The sequence below is a fragment of the Erpetoichthys calabaricus genome, chromosome 4 (assembly GCF_900747795.2).
Source record: "Erpetoichthys calabaricus chromosome 4, fErpCal1.3, whole genome shotgun sequence".
In the NCBI taxonomy this organism is placed as follows: Eukaryota; Metazoa; Chordata; class Cladistia; order Polypteriformes; family Polypteridae; genus Erpetoichthys; species Erpetoichthys calabaricus.
In genome coordinates this window covers 294,238,163-294,255,606 of record NC_041397.2, presented here as the reverse complement: position 1 = coordinate 294,255,606, position 17,444 = coordinate 294,238,163, and the positions used below count along the sequence as shown (strand labels likewise).

The window sequence follows — 17,444 nt, the reverse complement described above, 5'->3', positions numbered from 1 at the left end:
GTTTTCATCCCACATCCCCAAACATGTGCTTTGGTTCATTGGTGATTCTGTATTAGGACTCTGATGGTCTTGCATGGCACCCCACCCTGTCTAGGGTTATCTTACTGTGGTCACAATGGGGAGAAGCTTAATGCAGAACTGAACTTGGAAAGCAGGTTAGAAAATGGACGGATGGAGGAATGAGAAAAAATAAATCAGCAGCCCTAAAACATCGAGCCCTGTTAGGGGAGACGGAGAAATGTTAGGAGGGAGTAAGACTGCAGAACGCCGCAATTCAGGCTCTTCTGACTGATGGGGTTCATGGGGCGCACTGGCTGGGACAACACTGTTACTGCATCTGTGAGGGAAGGGGGGCAAGATAAAGGAAAAGGTCATTTGCAGACCACCTAACACTTTTTTTTTCTTTTTTATCCCTTAGCACTTCAAGTGACGATTACACTGAACAAAGTGGAACTGAGCGTTGGGGAGTCAAAATTCTTCACATGCACAGGTAAGGAAATTAGAGACAAAAAAGAGGAAGAAGAAGAAATTATTGGGCTATTGAGATGTAAACTTAAGGAAGAAAAACCTTCATCTATCTATCTATCTATCTATCTATCTATCTATCTATCTATCTATCTATCTATCTATCTATCTATCTATCTATCTATCTATCTATCTATCTATCTATCTATCTATCTATCTATCATATAGTGCCTTTCATCTATCTATCTATCTATCTATCTATCTATCTATCTATCTATCTATCTATCTATCTATCTATCTATCTATCTATCTAATCTTATAGTGCCTTTCATCTATCTATCTATCTATCTATCTATCTATCTATCTATCTATCTATCTATCTATCTATCTATCTATCTATCTATCTATCTTATAGTGTCAGCACATGAGTTGATTGTAATAATAATCTGTTTTATGATATACTGTACTAGCTTTAATACCTATTTATTATATAGTGTCTCTCATATACATTTTTTATTTTCATTAATATTGTGTAGTATATTCACATGTGAGTTTGTGTGATTTACATATATATATATATGTGTATAGTCATCTGTTATTTAGGACCTTTAATATGTATCTACTGTAAGCGTTGTGTCTTTTCATAATTTTCTCTTCATTTGTCCATAGTTAAGTATCTAACATGAAATACAGGGGAGTTATAAAGAGTTGGGGCACCATGATGGTGAATCTCATAAATTTTTGTCAAACAAAAGGAAATTTGCATAAAATTAAATGCAGCAATGTTTCAGACCCAAGCCATCAGTTTGTCTGGCTCAGGATGTTGGTAGGACCCCTTAAGAGGAGGGCAGACTGAGGGGAGAGTCCAGTGAAGCCAGTGTCGGCCCGGAGTGCAGCGCAGCGCTGCCTAACACTGAGTGACGTCATCGGCCCTCTTCACGCACATCAATTGCTATTCCACGTTGATACCCTTTAGCGTCACCGACTGGACCTCGACTGGAGGTGGGAGGCTTTGGGTCATTTGGTGGACACCGAGCCTTCAGAGTAATTGGACAAAGCTGACAAGAAGTTTATTTAATCCTTGTGTTGTTGTTCTTTTTTGCAAACCAAAAAGCAGTGAGGGGTCATCGGCCTTCATCTTATTCTCTTCAGCTAGCAAGTCATCCCAGTGCGGCTGTTATGTGTCCGCCTCACATTAATAATTTATTTAGTACCCTGGACACCTTAGTACTTGTGCTTTATTCCAGCTGTTATTCTAGTGACCTTATTTTGTCACCATTTTATGTATTTTCTTTTTTGCTTAGGATGCTGTGGAATTTAGTTGCCATCTTCATGCCCATTTGTGTTCTCTCAGCCGTACAAATAAAAAGAAAAAAGGATGGATAAATGTGTAAATATATTTTAGTAAAAAAAAACATTTATGGCTAAGGTCATGCTGAGCTTCATTTTGAAATCAATGTTCCATTACAGTATTATTGATATAAGAATATTCCTTGCAATTCTTCCTCGTGTTTCGATCAGAATAAATTGCCTGATTTTAAAGTCATTGGGACGTGACTTTCATTAGTCTAATCTGAAAATGAATTATGCAGCACAACTTAATGCACCTGCAGGCAGATTTCTTTCATGCCTGCAGGCTGTGATAGTTGGGCGGCCGTCTCCTCCAGCAATATTCCCTCTCTCCACATGGCACTTGAGACAATACAGATACAGTATAGAACAAGACATATATACTGTGATGGACCCGGGTGTCGGTGAGCCCCCAACACCATCACACAAAGAGTCCCGGGTTCAGATAATGGCGTGTTTATTACACACAATACCTCAGAAAAGTTAACACAAGCACAAGCACAAATAATCTCTTTCTCTCTCTCTACAATTCCTCTCACCACCGCTCTGCCCTCCTCCACTCGAGTGTCACTCCACGTCCTCCCAGCCCTGACTCGCCTGAATAAGGGAGTGCAGTCCCTTTTATTAACGACCCAGGAGTGCTTCCGGTGCCAGGACCACTGCCCGATGGAAGAACTTCCAGGTCACACGGAAGTCCCATAAATTGTAGCACCTATGGTCCCCAGCTGGGCTGTGTTGCCAGGCTACATCTACCAGCATTTCCTGCTGGTTCCCAAATGGGCGTTAATATATGTCCTGGGGGAATAACATATCCCCTGTGGCTTCTAATGGGCCATCATCCATCTTTTCTGACCAACTCTTCTTGGTCTGGCTCCTTCCTCTCTCCTACTGAGATGCCTACCTGCCTGCCCAGTCTGGGTAAGGAACCATCCCCTCCTCTGGTCAGGATGCCCATCCAAACCATGTGGATGTATATATATATATATATATATATATATATATATATATATATATATATCCCTTGTGTAGTGTTCACATTTTTGTTACTTGCAGCATTACTGGGATTTTAAAATAATAAGATCATAACACTTTATATTAAACTACTTAACAGATATTGATGTTATCCCACTTACAAACAATATAGACAGCAAATATGTTTAATATTTACAATTTACCATGTTTGCCATGTGGTGGGTGCGGCAATGCGCTATATATGCGCCTGCTCCTGAACCCCCCCATTCTTAACCACTGACATGTTGCATCTCAAGCTTCTAAGCACCCTCACTATCACTCACAACACCTCATTCTCAGGTTCTCTAAAATAAATATGGAACACCTAGCCCTTAAAATATAAGTTAAGCATTTTACATTGGGTTGTTTCATACACCACAAGAGCAACATAACACTTTGACTTACTGCTAACACAAGCAGCGTACTCTACATGCTGCTCTCACCCCCAGCCTCACCCACATCTCAAGAACGTCACCATTGTTCTGGTACACAACAGGAGTGCAGGACACCTTGCCCTTAATTTTAACGGGGTAACCCCTCACACCTTGCTTTTTACTCATCATACAAGCAACTTACAACTTATGGACAATACAACCTATTTTTATTTGTATGGTGCTCTTCATGGAGTGCAGACGTACAGAACTGTGAACAGTTTTCAGTTAAAATACAAGTAGAGATGATACTAATTACCAAATACTACTGGCACACATATAAATACAGGTTTGTTAAAATACACAATGAACAAAGCAGGAACTGACTAAACATGGAAACCTTTGGCTTTTCAAATAATGGAAACCAACACTATTGGTCCATTTTAATTGATTGACAATGGTGCGGGTTAAAAATAAAATGACAGTCCTGGAGACTTCAGCCAACTGGCCGCCTACCATTTCCTGGGTTTTCTACAGTGGAGTCTGTGCTGGCCATCTAATCTGATGAGAGAATCTTTCTATCTGATGATGGCGATGCTCCTTTATCTCAGGTGACTTCCATATGCAGGGGAGCAGCCCGGCACCAAGTGCCACATCCAAATACTGCAAAGAGAAAGAGAAGAGAGGAGGGTTAGTAATGGTTTTATAAATATTGTATTACTTATATTTCTGTACAGATGACTAACAAACACAAATGCAGTTTGTACCGTACATCAGCAGCTCTAGTCAGGGTGTACTAAACTGAAGTAGCGAGTCTTCAGCCGGGATTTAAAAGATGAGACCGAAGGGGCATCTCTTATAGTAGCAGGCAGACCAGTCCACAGTTTAGGGGCCCTGTAACTAAAAGCTTGACCTCCCACTGTTATTTTATTAATCCTTGGAATCATAAGCAGACCGGCATCTTGAGATCTTAACGTGCGCTCTGGTTTGTAAGTCATGATAAGTTCAGATAAATAAGCCAGATCTTGGCCATTTAAAACTTTAAATGTTAAAAGGAGGATTATGAAATCTGCCCTAAACTTAACTTGGAGCCAGTGTAAGGATTTAAGAACTGGAGCTATGTCTAATTGACTAACAACAGAGATGCAGTCTATACAGTACATCAGCAGCTCTAGTCAGGGTGTGCTAAACTGAAGTAGCGAGTCTTCAGGTGGGATTTAAAAGCTGAGACCGAAGGGGCATCTCTTATAGTAGCAATCAGACCATTCCACAGTTTAGGGGTCCTGTAACTAAAAGCTCAACCTCCCACTGTTATTTTATCAATCCTTGGAATCATAAGCAGACCGGCATCTTGAGATCTTAATGTGTGCTCTGGTTTCTAAGTCATGATAAGTTCAGATAAATAAGCCAGACCTTGGCCATTTAAAACTTTAAATGTTAAAAGGAGGATTTTGAAATCTGCCCTAAACTTAACTTGGAGCCAGTGTAAGGATTTAACAACTGGAGTTATGTCTAATGACTAACAACAGAGATGCAGTCTATACAGTACATCAGCAGCTCTAGTCAGGGTGTGCTAAACTGAAATGGTGAGTCTTCAGCTGGGATTTGAAAGCTGAGACCAAAGGGGCATCTCTTATAGTAGCAGGAAGACCATTCCACAGTTTAGGGGCCCTGTAACTAAAAGCTTGACCACCCACTGTTATTTTATCAATTCTTGGAATCATAAGCAGACCAGCATCTTGAGATCTTAACGTGCGCTCTGGTTTGTAATTCATGATAAGGTCAGATAAGTAAGCTGGACCTTGGCCATTTAAGACTTTTTATGTTAAAAGGAGGATTTTGAAATCAGCCCTAAACTTAACCGGGAGCAAATGTAGGGATCTGAGAACTGGAGTTATGTGATTGTATTTTCTGGTTCTTGTAAGCAGCATTTTAAATTAAGTGAAATCTGCATAAATAATGATTTGAGTAGCCAGTGAACGACACATTGCACTCAATACAACTAGAAATATTTCCAAATATTCATTTCTCCATCTCTTGCTTATTTACCAAACGTCTTACTCTCCCAGCATTCTTAACATGCGTTGGATTGTTTTATGGTTATATGTGTTTTAGATGACATGCTAGAGTCAAAATCAACACCTGACTTGCTGGCTGATTCAGTAAAATGGACGCACTGACTTTCTCCTAACAAGAACACATCACACTCTGGTCTTGCCCGTAGCCCAAGCATGACGTCCCTGCACATAATATAAGTGCATTACACTCTCGCTTTCTAAACCTCACATCACACCCTGCTGTCAATGGCCAATCGTTGGGGTGAGTCAATACACTAATATTCTCAAACCCAGTCAATCCAGTTCAGAGTGCTGGGGGTGGGTGGATAGTTGGAGCCCATCTCTGCAACATCAGATGTCAGGCAGGAGACCACCCTGCCCATTTCTGGGTCAATGTGGAATGACAAGTTGACCTCATAGGCACATTTTTGGGATGTGGAAGAAAAATCACCAAGTGTGGAATTCAAACCCAGGACACCAGATCTGTGATTAGCGGCATTGTCAGTGTTTATACTTTAAAGTATGACTGACTGATTTGTTGGCTCATTCATTAGTAAAAGGCGTTTTATTTTGCAGAAGAGTTTAAAGGATATATAAAATGAAATGCAGAAGCACAGGATGGGTTTCTTTAGTTTAGGGTGCCTTTCATGCCATTCCAGCTTATCTCTCGGGACATGTAGTGGAGTAGGTCAGCCATTAAATGGCGTTCTCAGAAATAATAATTGAGCTGGAACGGATTTACTAAAGAGCAAAGTGAGAGACTGGAGCAAACGAGCCAGTAAGGATATTAGAGTGAATATCCTGCTGTCATTTTAGTCACGACTGGATGAGAAAGTAGGGCGAAGTAGAGGTGACGTAACTTAGCAGGTTGATCTTATCTTTTATGGTCTTATGAGGAGGGGAGATGTTTGTACTCAAGTCCAGGGTTGCAATTCAGATTCAAGGATGATGCTGTAGGCCTTCCCATGGATGAAAACCCAGTAGTCTCCCTAGCTGCACTGAAGGGAGTTTTCTTTTGCTGTATATGACTGTTGATGCACATGGCTTGTCTTGGGCAAGATGGGGCCGTGATTGGTACTCTTATATCCTGGCAATGGAGATACCCACCTCGGTCTCAGAATGGAGCAGAGAGTCTTCTCTCACATGTAGGGGAAATACCCACACTGCTCAGTTGGGTAGGGCGCACCCCTTTCCTCGAGTGCTGCCGAGGTGGTCTCCATGATTGCTAAATCTCGACACATCTGTCAGCCTACCGTGTTAACATTTTAACTGGGATAGCATTCAGAGATTAAAGCTGAAAGTAGATTTCTAAGGGATGGCCACCAGGTAAACGCACAGAGATACCAGAATTCATTGGATTTGAACTCCCCCAAGGTGCCAAAAATGGGGCATCAGCGTATCCTACAGTTATTGGAGGTGGCCATTTTATCTCTCCTTTCAGTAGATCTGGAGAGGTTACCCTTTTCAGATGAATTCACTGACAGGATCCTGGACATTCTTTTTTGTCCTGCTGGCATGGAGAATTTCCTACCTCAAAATGCCCGATGGCAGAGGGTTACACCTCTGCATTCCTTGAGATAACCTTTGACATATTCTAATTTAGGGAGACCCCCTCACCTCCACCATTGGACTCAAACTGTTTTATTACATCCTTGATCTTCCATCAGCGTCAAACAGCAGAACTGGACGTTCACCAGACCGACAACATTTCTCCAGTTCCCAGGTGTCTATCATTGTTCAGCTTGTTTCAACATCACCTTCCTGTGTTTGGCTAACACAAATGGAGCTTGCTTGCAAAGCTGTCATAACGCCTGGGCACGCTGGGCAGTTGCCTGGGGGCCCCCTACGAGCATAGGGGCCCCATGCTAATCTATGTATGTTGTGACTTGCTGAGTGGTTGTGTAGGTGCACTGCTTGGCCCGGGGGCCTATAATGCTGGTAAGACGGCCCTGCTTGCTTGACCAAATTCTGCCATTCCCCAATAGAATGAATGAGTCATCTGTTCTGAAATGCCCCTTTTCAATATTACCGTTCTGTCCCGATGACATTCCTGTTTGAGATGCATGTCGTGAAAGGCCTCCTCTGATACCGTTGTTGTAGTTAACCGTGTTCAGATTAGATAGATAGATAGATAGATAGATAGATAGATAGATAGATAGATAGATAGATAGATAGATAGATAGATAGATAGATAGATAGATAGATAGATAGATAGATAGATAGATAGATAGATAGATAGATAGATAGATAGATACTTTATTAATCCCAAGGGGAAATTCACAATTTACAAATTTCACAATTAGACATTCTGGAAGACCTCCAGTTAGCCACCAAGCCAAGGGTGTGTTCAGAAATGCCTCTTTTGACGCCACCACTATAATTCTCAGCTATTAGTTTTGTATTCTCCTTCAACATTGGTGTTGCTCTTGGCTGTTAGCTGGCGTCACCAGCAGAGGGCGCTGCAGCACCCTAAACACAACTACACAACACAGTCCTGGGTTCAAACAGAAGATTTACAGTATCTCCAAATCATTTCCACAATAGTACAATACACAATCTTCATGTCTCCTTCCACTAATAAAAATCTTCTTGTCTCCTTCCACACCTCCCACTTAGTCTCATCCACTCTCCTCCTGACTCTGAAAACCCAAACAGGAAACTTGGCTTTTTTTTTTATGCCAATACTTCCCATGCCACCCCATCACATCCAGGAAGCGCTTCTGGGTCAAGCAGACGTTCTCTAAAAAGGGTACGGTCTGTTCCTGCAGCTCCCCCTGGCAGCACCCATGCACCACAACAGGGCTATATCATGGGATTACAATTCCCAGCCTGCCCTGTGGGTATTCGTGCAGGCACTGTAGCCCAGGAAGACTGCCACCTACTATATCAGGGGAGCAAATTGTCCCTGTGATTAGACTCCCCCTGCCCTTCCATTAAACTGACCTCCTGATTGGCTAAGAAACTTTGAACCATCCCGGCCCAGCTCATGCCTGGTGTCCATGACACTGGCTGTTTGAGTTCTGTGTTCTGAAATGCCTCTTCTGACACCGACGCTGTATCCAGTAGTTAGCTGAGAGACTGAGGGCTGTGTTGTGAAGTCTCTCTTTTGACACAACTCCTCCACTCTTTCAACATTACTGTGCCATCCTAGTTCCTTGTCTATTAGTGGTATGTGTTGTGGAAGGCCTCTTCTGACACTGTTGTTGCACTTGGCCAGTGGTGCCTCTTTCAACTCCACTTGTTGTGGACACCTGTTAGCTACCAAACCAAGGGGTGCCATCTGAAACGTCCATTCTGACGCCACACTATCACCTCCAGTATCATCTGAAATGCCTCTTTGAACATAGCTATCACACTTGGCTCGTAGCTGCCCGAATGGGTTCTGTGTTGTGAAATCCCACTGCTGACACCAATGCTGTAGTCGATAGTTAATTGTGAGATCGAGGTCTGTGTTGTGAAACTTCTCTTTTGACACAACTCTTCCGCTCAGCTGTTAGCTGCAATGCGGAGTTATTTGATCTGAAATGCCCCTTTCAGAGACACTGTGCCATCCTTGTTACTCCATCTACTCCTGTAGCCAAGAGTTAGTCGTGAGTTTGAGGCCTGTGTTGTGAAATTCCTCTTTCAACACGATTGTTAAACTCGACTTTTCAAGGGGCACCTTCTGATAGGTTTCTTCTGACACCACCATTACACTGTTAACTCCCAAATTGAGGAGAATCTTCTGAAAAGCATCTTTGAACATGACTGTCGCATCTGGCTGGTAGCTGACTAATTGTGTTCTGCGTTGTGAAACTCCCCTTCTGACACCACTGCTGTAGCCGATAGTTAATTGTGAGATCGAGGTTTGTGTTGTGAAATTTCACTTTTGACAAAACTCTTCTGCTCGGCTGTTAGATGCAATGCGGAGTTATGTGATCTGAAATGCCCCTTTCATTGACATTGTGCCATCTCAATTACTCGTCTACATCTGTAGTCAGGAGTTAGTTGTCAGATTGAGGCCTGTGTTGTGAAATTCCTCTTTCAACACGACTGTTAAACTTGACTTTTCAAGGGGTGTCTTCTGAAATGTCACTTCTGACACCACAGTTACACTCAGCTATCACCTCCAAAATTGAGGAGTATCTTCTGAAATGCCTCTTTGAACATGACTGTTGCACTTTGCTGGGAGCTTCCTCATTGGGTTCTGCATTGTGAAACTCCCCATTTGACACCACTGCTGTAGCCAATTGCTAATTGTGAGATTGAAGTGTGCGTTGTTAAATTTCTCTTTTGACTCAACTCTTCTGCTCTGATGTTAGCTGCAATGCGGAGTTATTTGATCTCAACTGCCCCTTTCAGTGACATTGTGCCATTCCAGTTACTCATCTACTTTTGTAACCAGGAGATAGTTGTGAGATCGAGGGCTGTGTTGTGAAATTTCTCTTTCCACACGATTGTTAAACTTGAATTTTCAAGGGGCACCTTCTGAAATGTCTCTTCTGACGCCCCTATTAAACTCAGCTACTGTATCACCTCCCAAATTGAGGAGTATCTTCTAAAAAGCTTCTTTGAACACGGCTGTCGCACTTGGCTGTTAGCTTCCTCATTGGGTTCTGTGTTGTGAAATCCCACTTCTGACACCACAGTTGTAGCCGATAGTTAGCTGTGAGATCAAGAGCTGTGTGGTGAAATTCCTCTTTCAACACGATTGTTAAACTCGACTTGATGTAATCTGAAATGCCCTTTTTAGCATCATTGTGCCCTCCCAGTTACTTGTCTACTTCTGTAGTCAGGAGTTAGTTGTGAGATCCAGGGCTGTGTGGTGAAATTCCTCATTCAACACGATTGTTAAACTCGTCTTTTCAAGAGGCACCTTCTGAAATGTCTATTCTGACACCACCGTTACACTGTTAACTCCCAAAGTGAGGAGTATCTTCTGAAAATCCTCTTTGAACACGACTGTTGCACTTGGCTGGTAGCTTCCTCGTTGGGTTCTGTGCTGTGAAATCCCACTTCTGACACCACTGGTGTAGCCGATAGTTAATTGTGAGATCAAGGTCTGTGTTGTGAAATTTCTCTTTTGACTCAACTCTTCCGCTCGGCTGTTAGCTGGAATGTGGAGTTATGTGATTTGAAATGTCCCTTTCATCAACATTGTGCCATCCCAGTTACTTCTCTACATCTGTAGCCAGGAGTTAGTTGTGAGATCCAGGATTGTGTGGTGAAATATATCTTTCAACACGATTGTTAAACTCGACTTTTCTAGAGGCGCCTTCTGAAATGCCACTTCTGATGACGGTGTTACACTCAGCTATCACCTCCCAAATTGAGGAGTATCTTCTGAAATGCCTCTTTGAACACGACTGCTGCACTTGGCTGCTAGCTGCCTAACTGAGTTCTGTGTTGTGAAATCCCACTTCTAACACCACTGCTGGTGCCAATAGTTGTGAGATCAAGGGCTGTGTGGTGAAATTCCTCTATCAACATGATTGTTAAACTCTACTTTTCAAGGGGTGTGTTCTGAAATGCCTGTTTTCACACTATGGCACCACTTGGTCATCAGTCTCTGTTTTCAAAGAAGTCATTCACGGAGACCAGATGAAAAGGCAGAGGGGTTCTTTGTTTGCACATAGACATGCACAAATGTCTCAGTCCATTGAGTTAACCATCATTAATACAATTCATTCCCTTTTATCTTTTTCTATTACCATTACCTTATCTAACACATCAAGTCTTCTGACTCTTAATATGCAGAATTCTATCATCTTAGCCAATCGACTACAGCCACCAGTAACTTCATATACATGTCGATTCCTCCATTAACGGGGTGTCCTACGGGTTTTCCCATTGGTCTTATCAGCACTTCATACTAGGGGTGTTTGGACTTTCTCACTTTTTAAGGGGGTGTTTATTACTCATTTACTTCATTTTATCCTTAGTAATTACCTTGATGGTCCCTCTTACGATGAGGAAACCCTCAAGTGCCCAAACCGCATTTACTTAACCCTTTAGTTACCGTCAGTTCTTTTTCTTACACTTTTAATACTCCATTGTTACAACTTCATTTAAGTATATGCTTATATGAAACTGTAAAGATTATCATGTATTGATTAAAAATATTTGAATAAAATTCTATACCTCCGAATCGCAGGGTACATCCTGACATTCCTCTTTCGACAGCACTGCTCTGCTCTCATGTTAGCTTATTAATCAGCTTGTGTTTTCTGAAATGCCTCGCTTGACACTATATTGACCCCGGCACTAGCTGCCACTTTTGATAATGTGATGGCACTCCAATGCCTAATTGTGTTTTGTGTTCTGAAATTCCTCTTCTGACGCCACTGTTGCACTCAGCTCTTATCTGTATCTTCTAAAATGGCTCTTTCCCACATTGCTTTTTGCACTTGGCTGGTAGCTGCGTAATTGAGCTCTGTGTTCTGAAATGCCTCCTTTGATACTGTGTGTGATACTCAGTGGTTAGCTGTGAAAACCAGGGCTGTGTTTTATAAACGTCTCTTTCGGCCGTTGCCTTTGAGATGTGTGTTTTGAAATGCTTCCTTTGAGGTTGCAGTGACATTTGAGCATTAATTACCAAATGGAGTTGTTTCTTCCGCTGCTGCTCTTGGCCATCAGCCGTCTAATCACGGGGAATGTTCTGAAATGTTTCCTTCGACACTCTGCTGTTAGCTTAATAATCACGTTGTGTCTTCCGAAAGAACCTTTTATGACGCTGCGATGACACTCAGAAGCCTCCTTCGACCCCACTGTGATAGTCAATGGTTAGCTGTGGGATTTGTGAAATTCCTTCCTGGACACGACTGTTAGCTGCTGATTTGAGTTGCGTGCTCTGAAATGACATTTTGGTGACATCTGAGCATTAGTGGCCTGGTGGAGTTTTTGGTTCTCTTTTCTGCCACCCTTCTCATTAATGGGAATGTTCCAGAACGCCTCTTTTGACTCCTTTTGTGGTGTGTGAAATGAATAGCCTTGACACTCGAAAAAAGTTTGGGGTAGCCACCCGTATGCTTGAATCCAGGCTGCCAAAAGGCCAGTGTGAAGTACAGAAGTGTACAGAGTTGAGTCCAGAGCAGAACTGAGTAAAAGCAGGATGTGGTCTGGCTTTTATAGCTGGTTGGAACCAGAAGTGACATCTTCGGAGTTGGAACCAGAAATGACATCTTCAGGGGCGGAACTGGAAATGGCATGTTCAGGGGCGGAACCGGAAGTGATGTCATCGGAGCCGGAACCAGAAGTGACGTCATCGGGGCCAGAACCAGGCAGAATTTCCCATGTTTGTTCTGTAAGGATATCAGAGAAAGGTTTAGCGCACCCCGCCACCCCCTGGCCTGGCATGGACTTACCTTCTATCGGTCCTTTTAGCTGCCTCCCATGCGCACATGTGTGACAGATGGTATTTGGCCATCAGCCTCCCAATCAAGGCCTTTGGTTTGTTCTGAGATTCCTCTTCTGAGTGTACAGTTGTACTCTGCCGTTAGATATGATGATGTAATAATCAATAATCAATAATGATTTCTTATGTTTTAATGAGAATAGACCAGAGGTTCTTATATCTCATCCAAGTGGGACTTTCGATGCTCGTCCTTGTAGTCTTGGCCCATTGGAACTTTTTTAGTGAAGACGTCTGTTAATAACTTGAGAGTAATCATGGACGGGGATTTTAAAATGGGTGGCCCATATTAAGTCTACTTTCTTCCAGCTGGCACTCCTATCCAAGGTAAAGGCTTTATTGTGTTTTGAGGATTTTGAGAAAGTCACACATGCTTTTATTTCATCACACCCTGACTATTGTCAATGTCCTTTATTATAAGGTTAGTCAGACATCTCTCCCAGCTCCAGTTGGTTCCGAATGTCGCTTGCCCATCTTTTAACTGGGTCTAAAAAACGTGATCACATTACCCCAATACTCGAGGCATTGCATTTTGTCACACATGTGCGTCGGAGGACTCCTCTGCTAGTTTAGATCAAGTGTGCAATACCCATCTGAGACTATAGGGGGAGCTACTGCTAACATTATTTTTTTGCTCTGCTTGCCTCACAGTGCCGAGAGACCGCCCAATAAGGGCACCTAGGTCCCGCCCCTTCCTGTTCAGCCGCCATTTAACCCAGAAGTCCCAGGAGAAGGCGTCAGATGATGAGGTCCAGGGCCTACCACAGGACAGAGCGCTGCTGTGTGGATAGCGCTTTGAGTACTGAGAAAAGCGCTATATAAATGTAATGAATTAGTATTATTATTATTATTATTAAACCTTTCTTTAGTTTAATGAGGAAACCGCTGTCCAGGGTGAAGCACAGCACCGCGCATTTTCTTTTCCTTTTTCCAAAATTTAAAGTTCATCTGGCGGCGAATAAAAGGGACAACCCAAAATTTCTTTGCCTTCGAGCCTGTCTTTACACCGCCCGACCACAGTCGGCTTTTAATTAAGCACAAGATTCATTTTAAGAGTCTCACAATTACTGGCGATTTACAGTATCTGACCTGATTATCTCTGAGATCCACGTCTTGCTGGTGACACAAAGGGTCAGACTGAAACGAAGAGGCGTATGGGCGTTTTCTCTCCGGGCGAGTTACCTTAAAATATTAGGATGGCTTTGTTATTATTGAGTTTTAAATCTCGTCTTAAAGCTCATTGTTACGGTTTGGCTTTGAATTCTCCTTGAGAGTTGATTGTCCTGCCTGGTGCTGTTTTAATTTTTGTATTTGTTGCTGTCATTTGTTTGTTTTTATATTTATTGGTTATTGTCCTTGTAGAGCACTTTGGCCTCAACTCAATAAATGATTGATCGATTGGTTGATTCATTATGGTGGAATTCAGTTGTGTGTTCTAAAAAGCCCCTTTTGATATTGTGGTGGGACTCCAGGACTAAGCATGTTGTGTGTTCTGAAATGTATTTTCTGGCCCCACCATTGTAGCCCCCTGTTAGCTACCAAGCCCAGGCGTGCCTTCTGAAATGCCCCCTCTATGGTAGTCAGTTTGAAGGCTATGTTGTGAAATTCCTCTTTTGACTTGACTCTTCCACTTGGCCTTGGAGTTGTATACCCGCTTAACGGTGGCTGTGGGGCATTAGTCCACAAACACAGTTGTTTGTTCTGTTGTCGCTCTTAGCCTCCCAATCGAGGGCTGTGCCCTGAAATGCCCGATTTTACACTATGGTGACCTTCTGGCTATTAGCTGTGAGATCGAGGACCATGTGGTGACATTCCTCGTTCAACACGATCGTTCCTATCTGACACCGCCAGCTGTGAGCTGACCGACTGCAGCCCATCCGTTGCTCTGCTCGGCCCAAGCACAGCACTTCCATTGGCTGGATTTGGAGCAGATGCCAGCCCATTGTCACATGACTAGGGCTGCTAACCACCCTCATTTTCCTGGACATGTCCTCATGGACTGTCCTTCCATCCATTATCCAACCCGCTATATCCTAACTACAGGGTCACGGGGGTCAGCTGGAGCCAATCCCAGCCAACACAGGGCGCAAGGCATGGCACACACACACAAACACACACACACCAAGCACACACTAGGGACAATTTAGGATTGCCAATGCACCTAACCTGCATGTTTTTGGACTGTGGGAGGAAACCCACACAGACACGAGGAGAACATGCAAACTCCATGCAGGAAGCGAACCTGGGTCTCCTAACTGCGAGGCAGCAACGCTACCCACTGCGCCAGCATGCCGTCCTCATGGACTGTCCGGGAGGAATTTATAAAATTTTGATAATGTCTGGAAGTTTGGGCTCCTAAAATTTGAAAACCTCCCTATCCTTACTGCGGTGGGTTGGCACCCTGCCTGGGATTGGTTCCTGCTTCTTTGTGCCCTGTGTTGGCTGGAATTGGCTTCAGCAGACCCATACACCCCCCCCCCCCGTGAACCTATCCTTATCATTGGTAAAAATTGAAAGGTGTACACCAATCAGCATTTGCGACAGTAGTGCGCCCCCCAGAATCTTCACTTCCATTCCGACACTAAACAGCGCAGATCTTGAACAGTCGATGTCTGTCCAACTTGGCTTTTTCACTTCATCTTTTCAATTCGGCTTTATCTTCTTGGTGAGTAGACAGTTTATTATTTTTTTAATTATTTGTAATCCTGGGTGGCACGGTGGCACAGTGGGTAGCGCTGCTGCCTCGCAGTTGGGAGACCTGGGGACCTGGGTTCGCTTCCCGGGTCCTCCCTGCGTGGAGTTTGCATGTTCTCCCCGTGTCTGCGAGGGTTTCCTCCGGGCGCTCCGGTTTCCTCCCACAGTCCAAAGACATGCAGGTTAGGTGGATTGGCGATTCTAAATTGTCCCTAATGTGTGTGCTTGGTGTTTGTGTGTGTCCTGCAGTGGGTTGGCACCCTGCCCGGGATTGGTTCCTGCCTTGTGCCCTGTGTTGGCTGGGATTGGCTCCAGCAGACCCCCGTTACCCTGTGTTCGGATTCAGCGGGTTGGAAAATGGATGGATGGATTTGTAATCCTAATTCACAGTAAATAAGCGAATTTATTCAAAATCGAAAATACAATTTCACGTTTTCTATCCATCCATCCATCCATTTTCTAACCCGCTGAATCCGAACACAGGGTCACGGGGGTCTGCTGGAGCCAATCCCAGCCAACACAGGGCACAAGGCAGGAAACAATCCTGGGCAGGGTGCCAACCCACCACAGGACACACACAAACACACCCACACACCAAGCACACATTAGGGCCAATTTAGAATCGCCAATCCACCTAACCGGCATGTCTTTGAACTGTGGGAGGAAACCAGAGCGCCCGGAGGAAACCCACGCAGACACGGGGAGAACATGCAAACTCCACGCAGGGAGGACCCGGGAAGCAAACCCAGGTCCCCAGATCACCCAACTGCGAGGCAGCAGCGCTACCCACTGCGCCACTCACGTTTTCTATGCGAGATCTTATTTTCGTTTCTTCTTGCATCTGTTCACTTAAACAAGAAGAGTCCTACATCCAGGTACAGTCCGTCGTATTTAAGCGCGAGTAAGTACTGCTTTGTGATATTTGAATGAAAAATATTATTACCACCTGGTGTTCCAAAATGGATTTATAATTGGAAATGAATGAGTCAACTAGTAAAGTTTCAGTTAATTAAAAGTCACCCATTTATTCTGTCATGTATATCTTTTAGTTATCAGTCGATCAAGTAACAAGTCACCTCTTCGAGTAATTTAATAATATTTTCATAATTCTTTCAGAAATACCCATAATGCCGAAAAGAAAGCGCACGTTCACTTGAACAGCAAACCTCCTTCTTGTTTTCGAAAGGGCAGAGCAGACTCCGTGAGGGGCTGGTGGTCCCAACATTCAGTTTCAGTAGCGTGTTATGGAAAGATTTCTATTCATATTTAGCCAAGAACCCCGATTTACTGAGAAAAATAGTGTCAGTGGAAAAATATAAAAGAACGTAGAGAAATGGCAATAAACTAAGCTGAAAAAAGTCAAATGACTTTAATTTGACTAGAAGTGAATTTACCAGACGTATCATTTTTTTTTTTTAAAGGTTTACGACAGTTAAGCTCTCCAAATAAGAATGGAAGGAATGAAGTCTGTTAATTTAAAAGGGCTGACATATTCAAAATATGTAACGGCTTATTAGTTTGCCAGTGACTGCGATTGTGGCCATCATATCATAATTATAGTGATAAACTGCTACTACTACAGTGGCTGGCACCTTGCTGGCACCCTACAGCTGGCACCCTGCCCGGGGTTTGTTTCCTGCCTTGTGCCCTGTGTTGGCTCTGATTGGCTCCAGCAGACCCCCGTGACCCCCTGTAGTTATGATATAGCGGGTTGGATTAATGGATGGATGGAACTGCTACTAGAGGTTTATATCTTTCGACAGTAGAAAGGCGCATTATGGCGTCCTAGGGAAAGGAGTCCTCATTTTTCCGACCCAGATGTCCTCCTTTTCCAGAGAGTTCCAGAGCTGGCAGCCTTCCACCTGACCTACATGCCGTGTATCCGTGAGGCTCTCCGTTGTTTGCGGGCTCTCCTCTACGATTCACCTCCCGCCAGGCTCTGCTCAAAGTCAGTCCAGCCTTCTGTGTCGCCCTTCTGGCATGAGTGAGCCGTTGCCCCCGAGCCTAGCCCTGTGTGCCCATCTGAAGCTGTAACGGGTTGAGCCGATGGTTATGTGGGATGGGCTGGCGGACCTAATTGGGCAGACTTTTTCCATTATGAATGCT

The 17,444-nt window shown here is 43.6% G+C and overlaps 1 protein-coding gene across 3 annotated transcripts in view; it reads left to right on the top strand.

Moving 5' to 3' along the window:
• LOC114651263 (neural cell adhesion molecule 2-like) overlaps nucleotides 1-17,444 on the top strand; it is a 1,104,951-nt gene that overhangs the window by 569,465 nt on the left and 518,042 nt on the right. For all 3 annotated transcript variants that reach the window (XM_051927215.1, XM_051927216.1, XM_051927217.1), the window contains exon 2: nucleotides 419-490. In XM_051927215.1, the coding sequence (XP_051783175.1) occupies nucleotides 419-490 (72 nt within the window). The remainder of the gene's footprint in view (nucleotides 1-418; nucleotides 491-17,444) is intronic.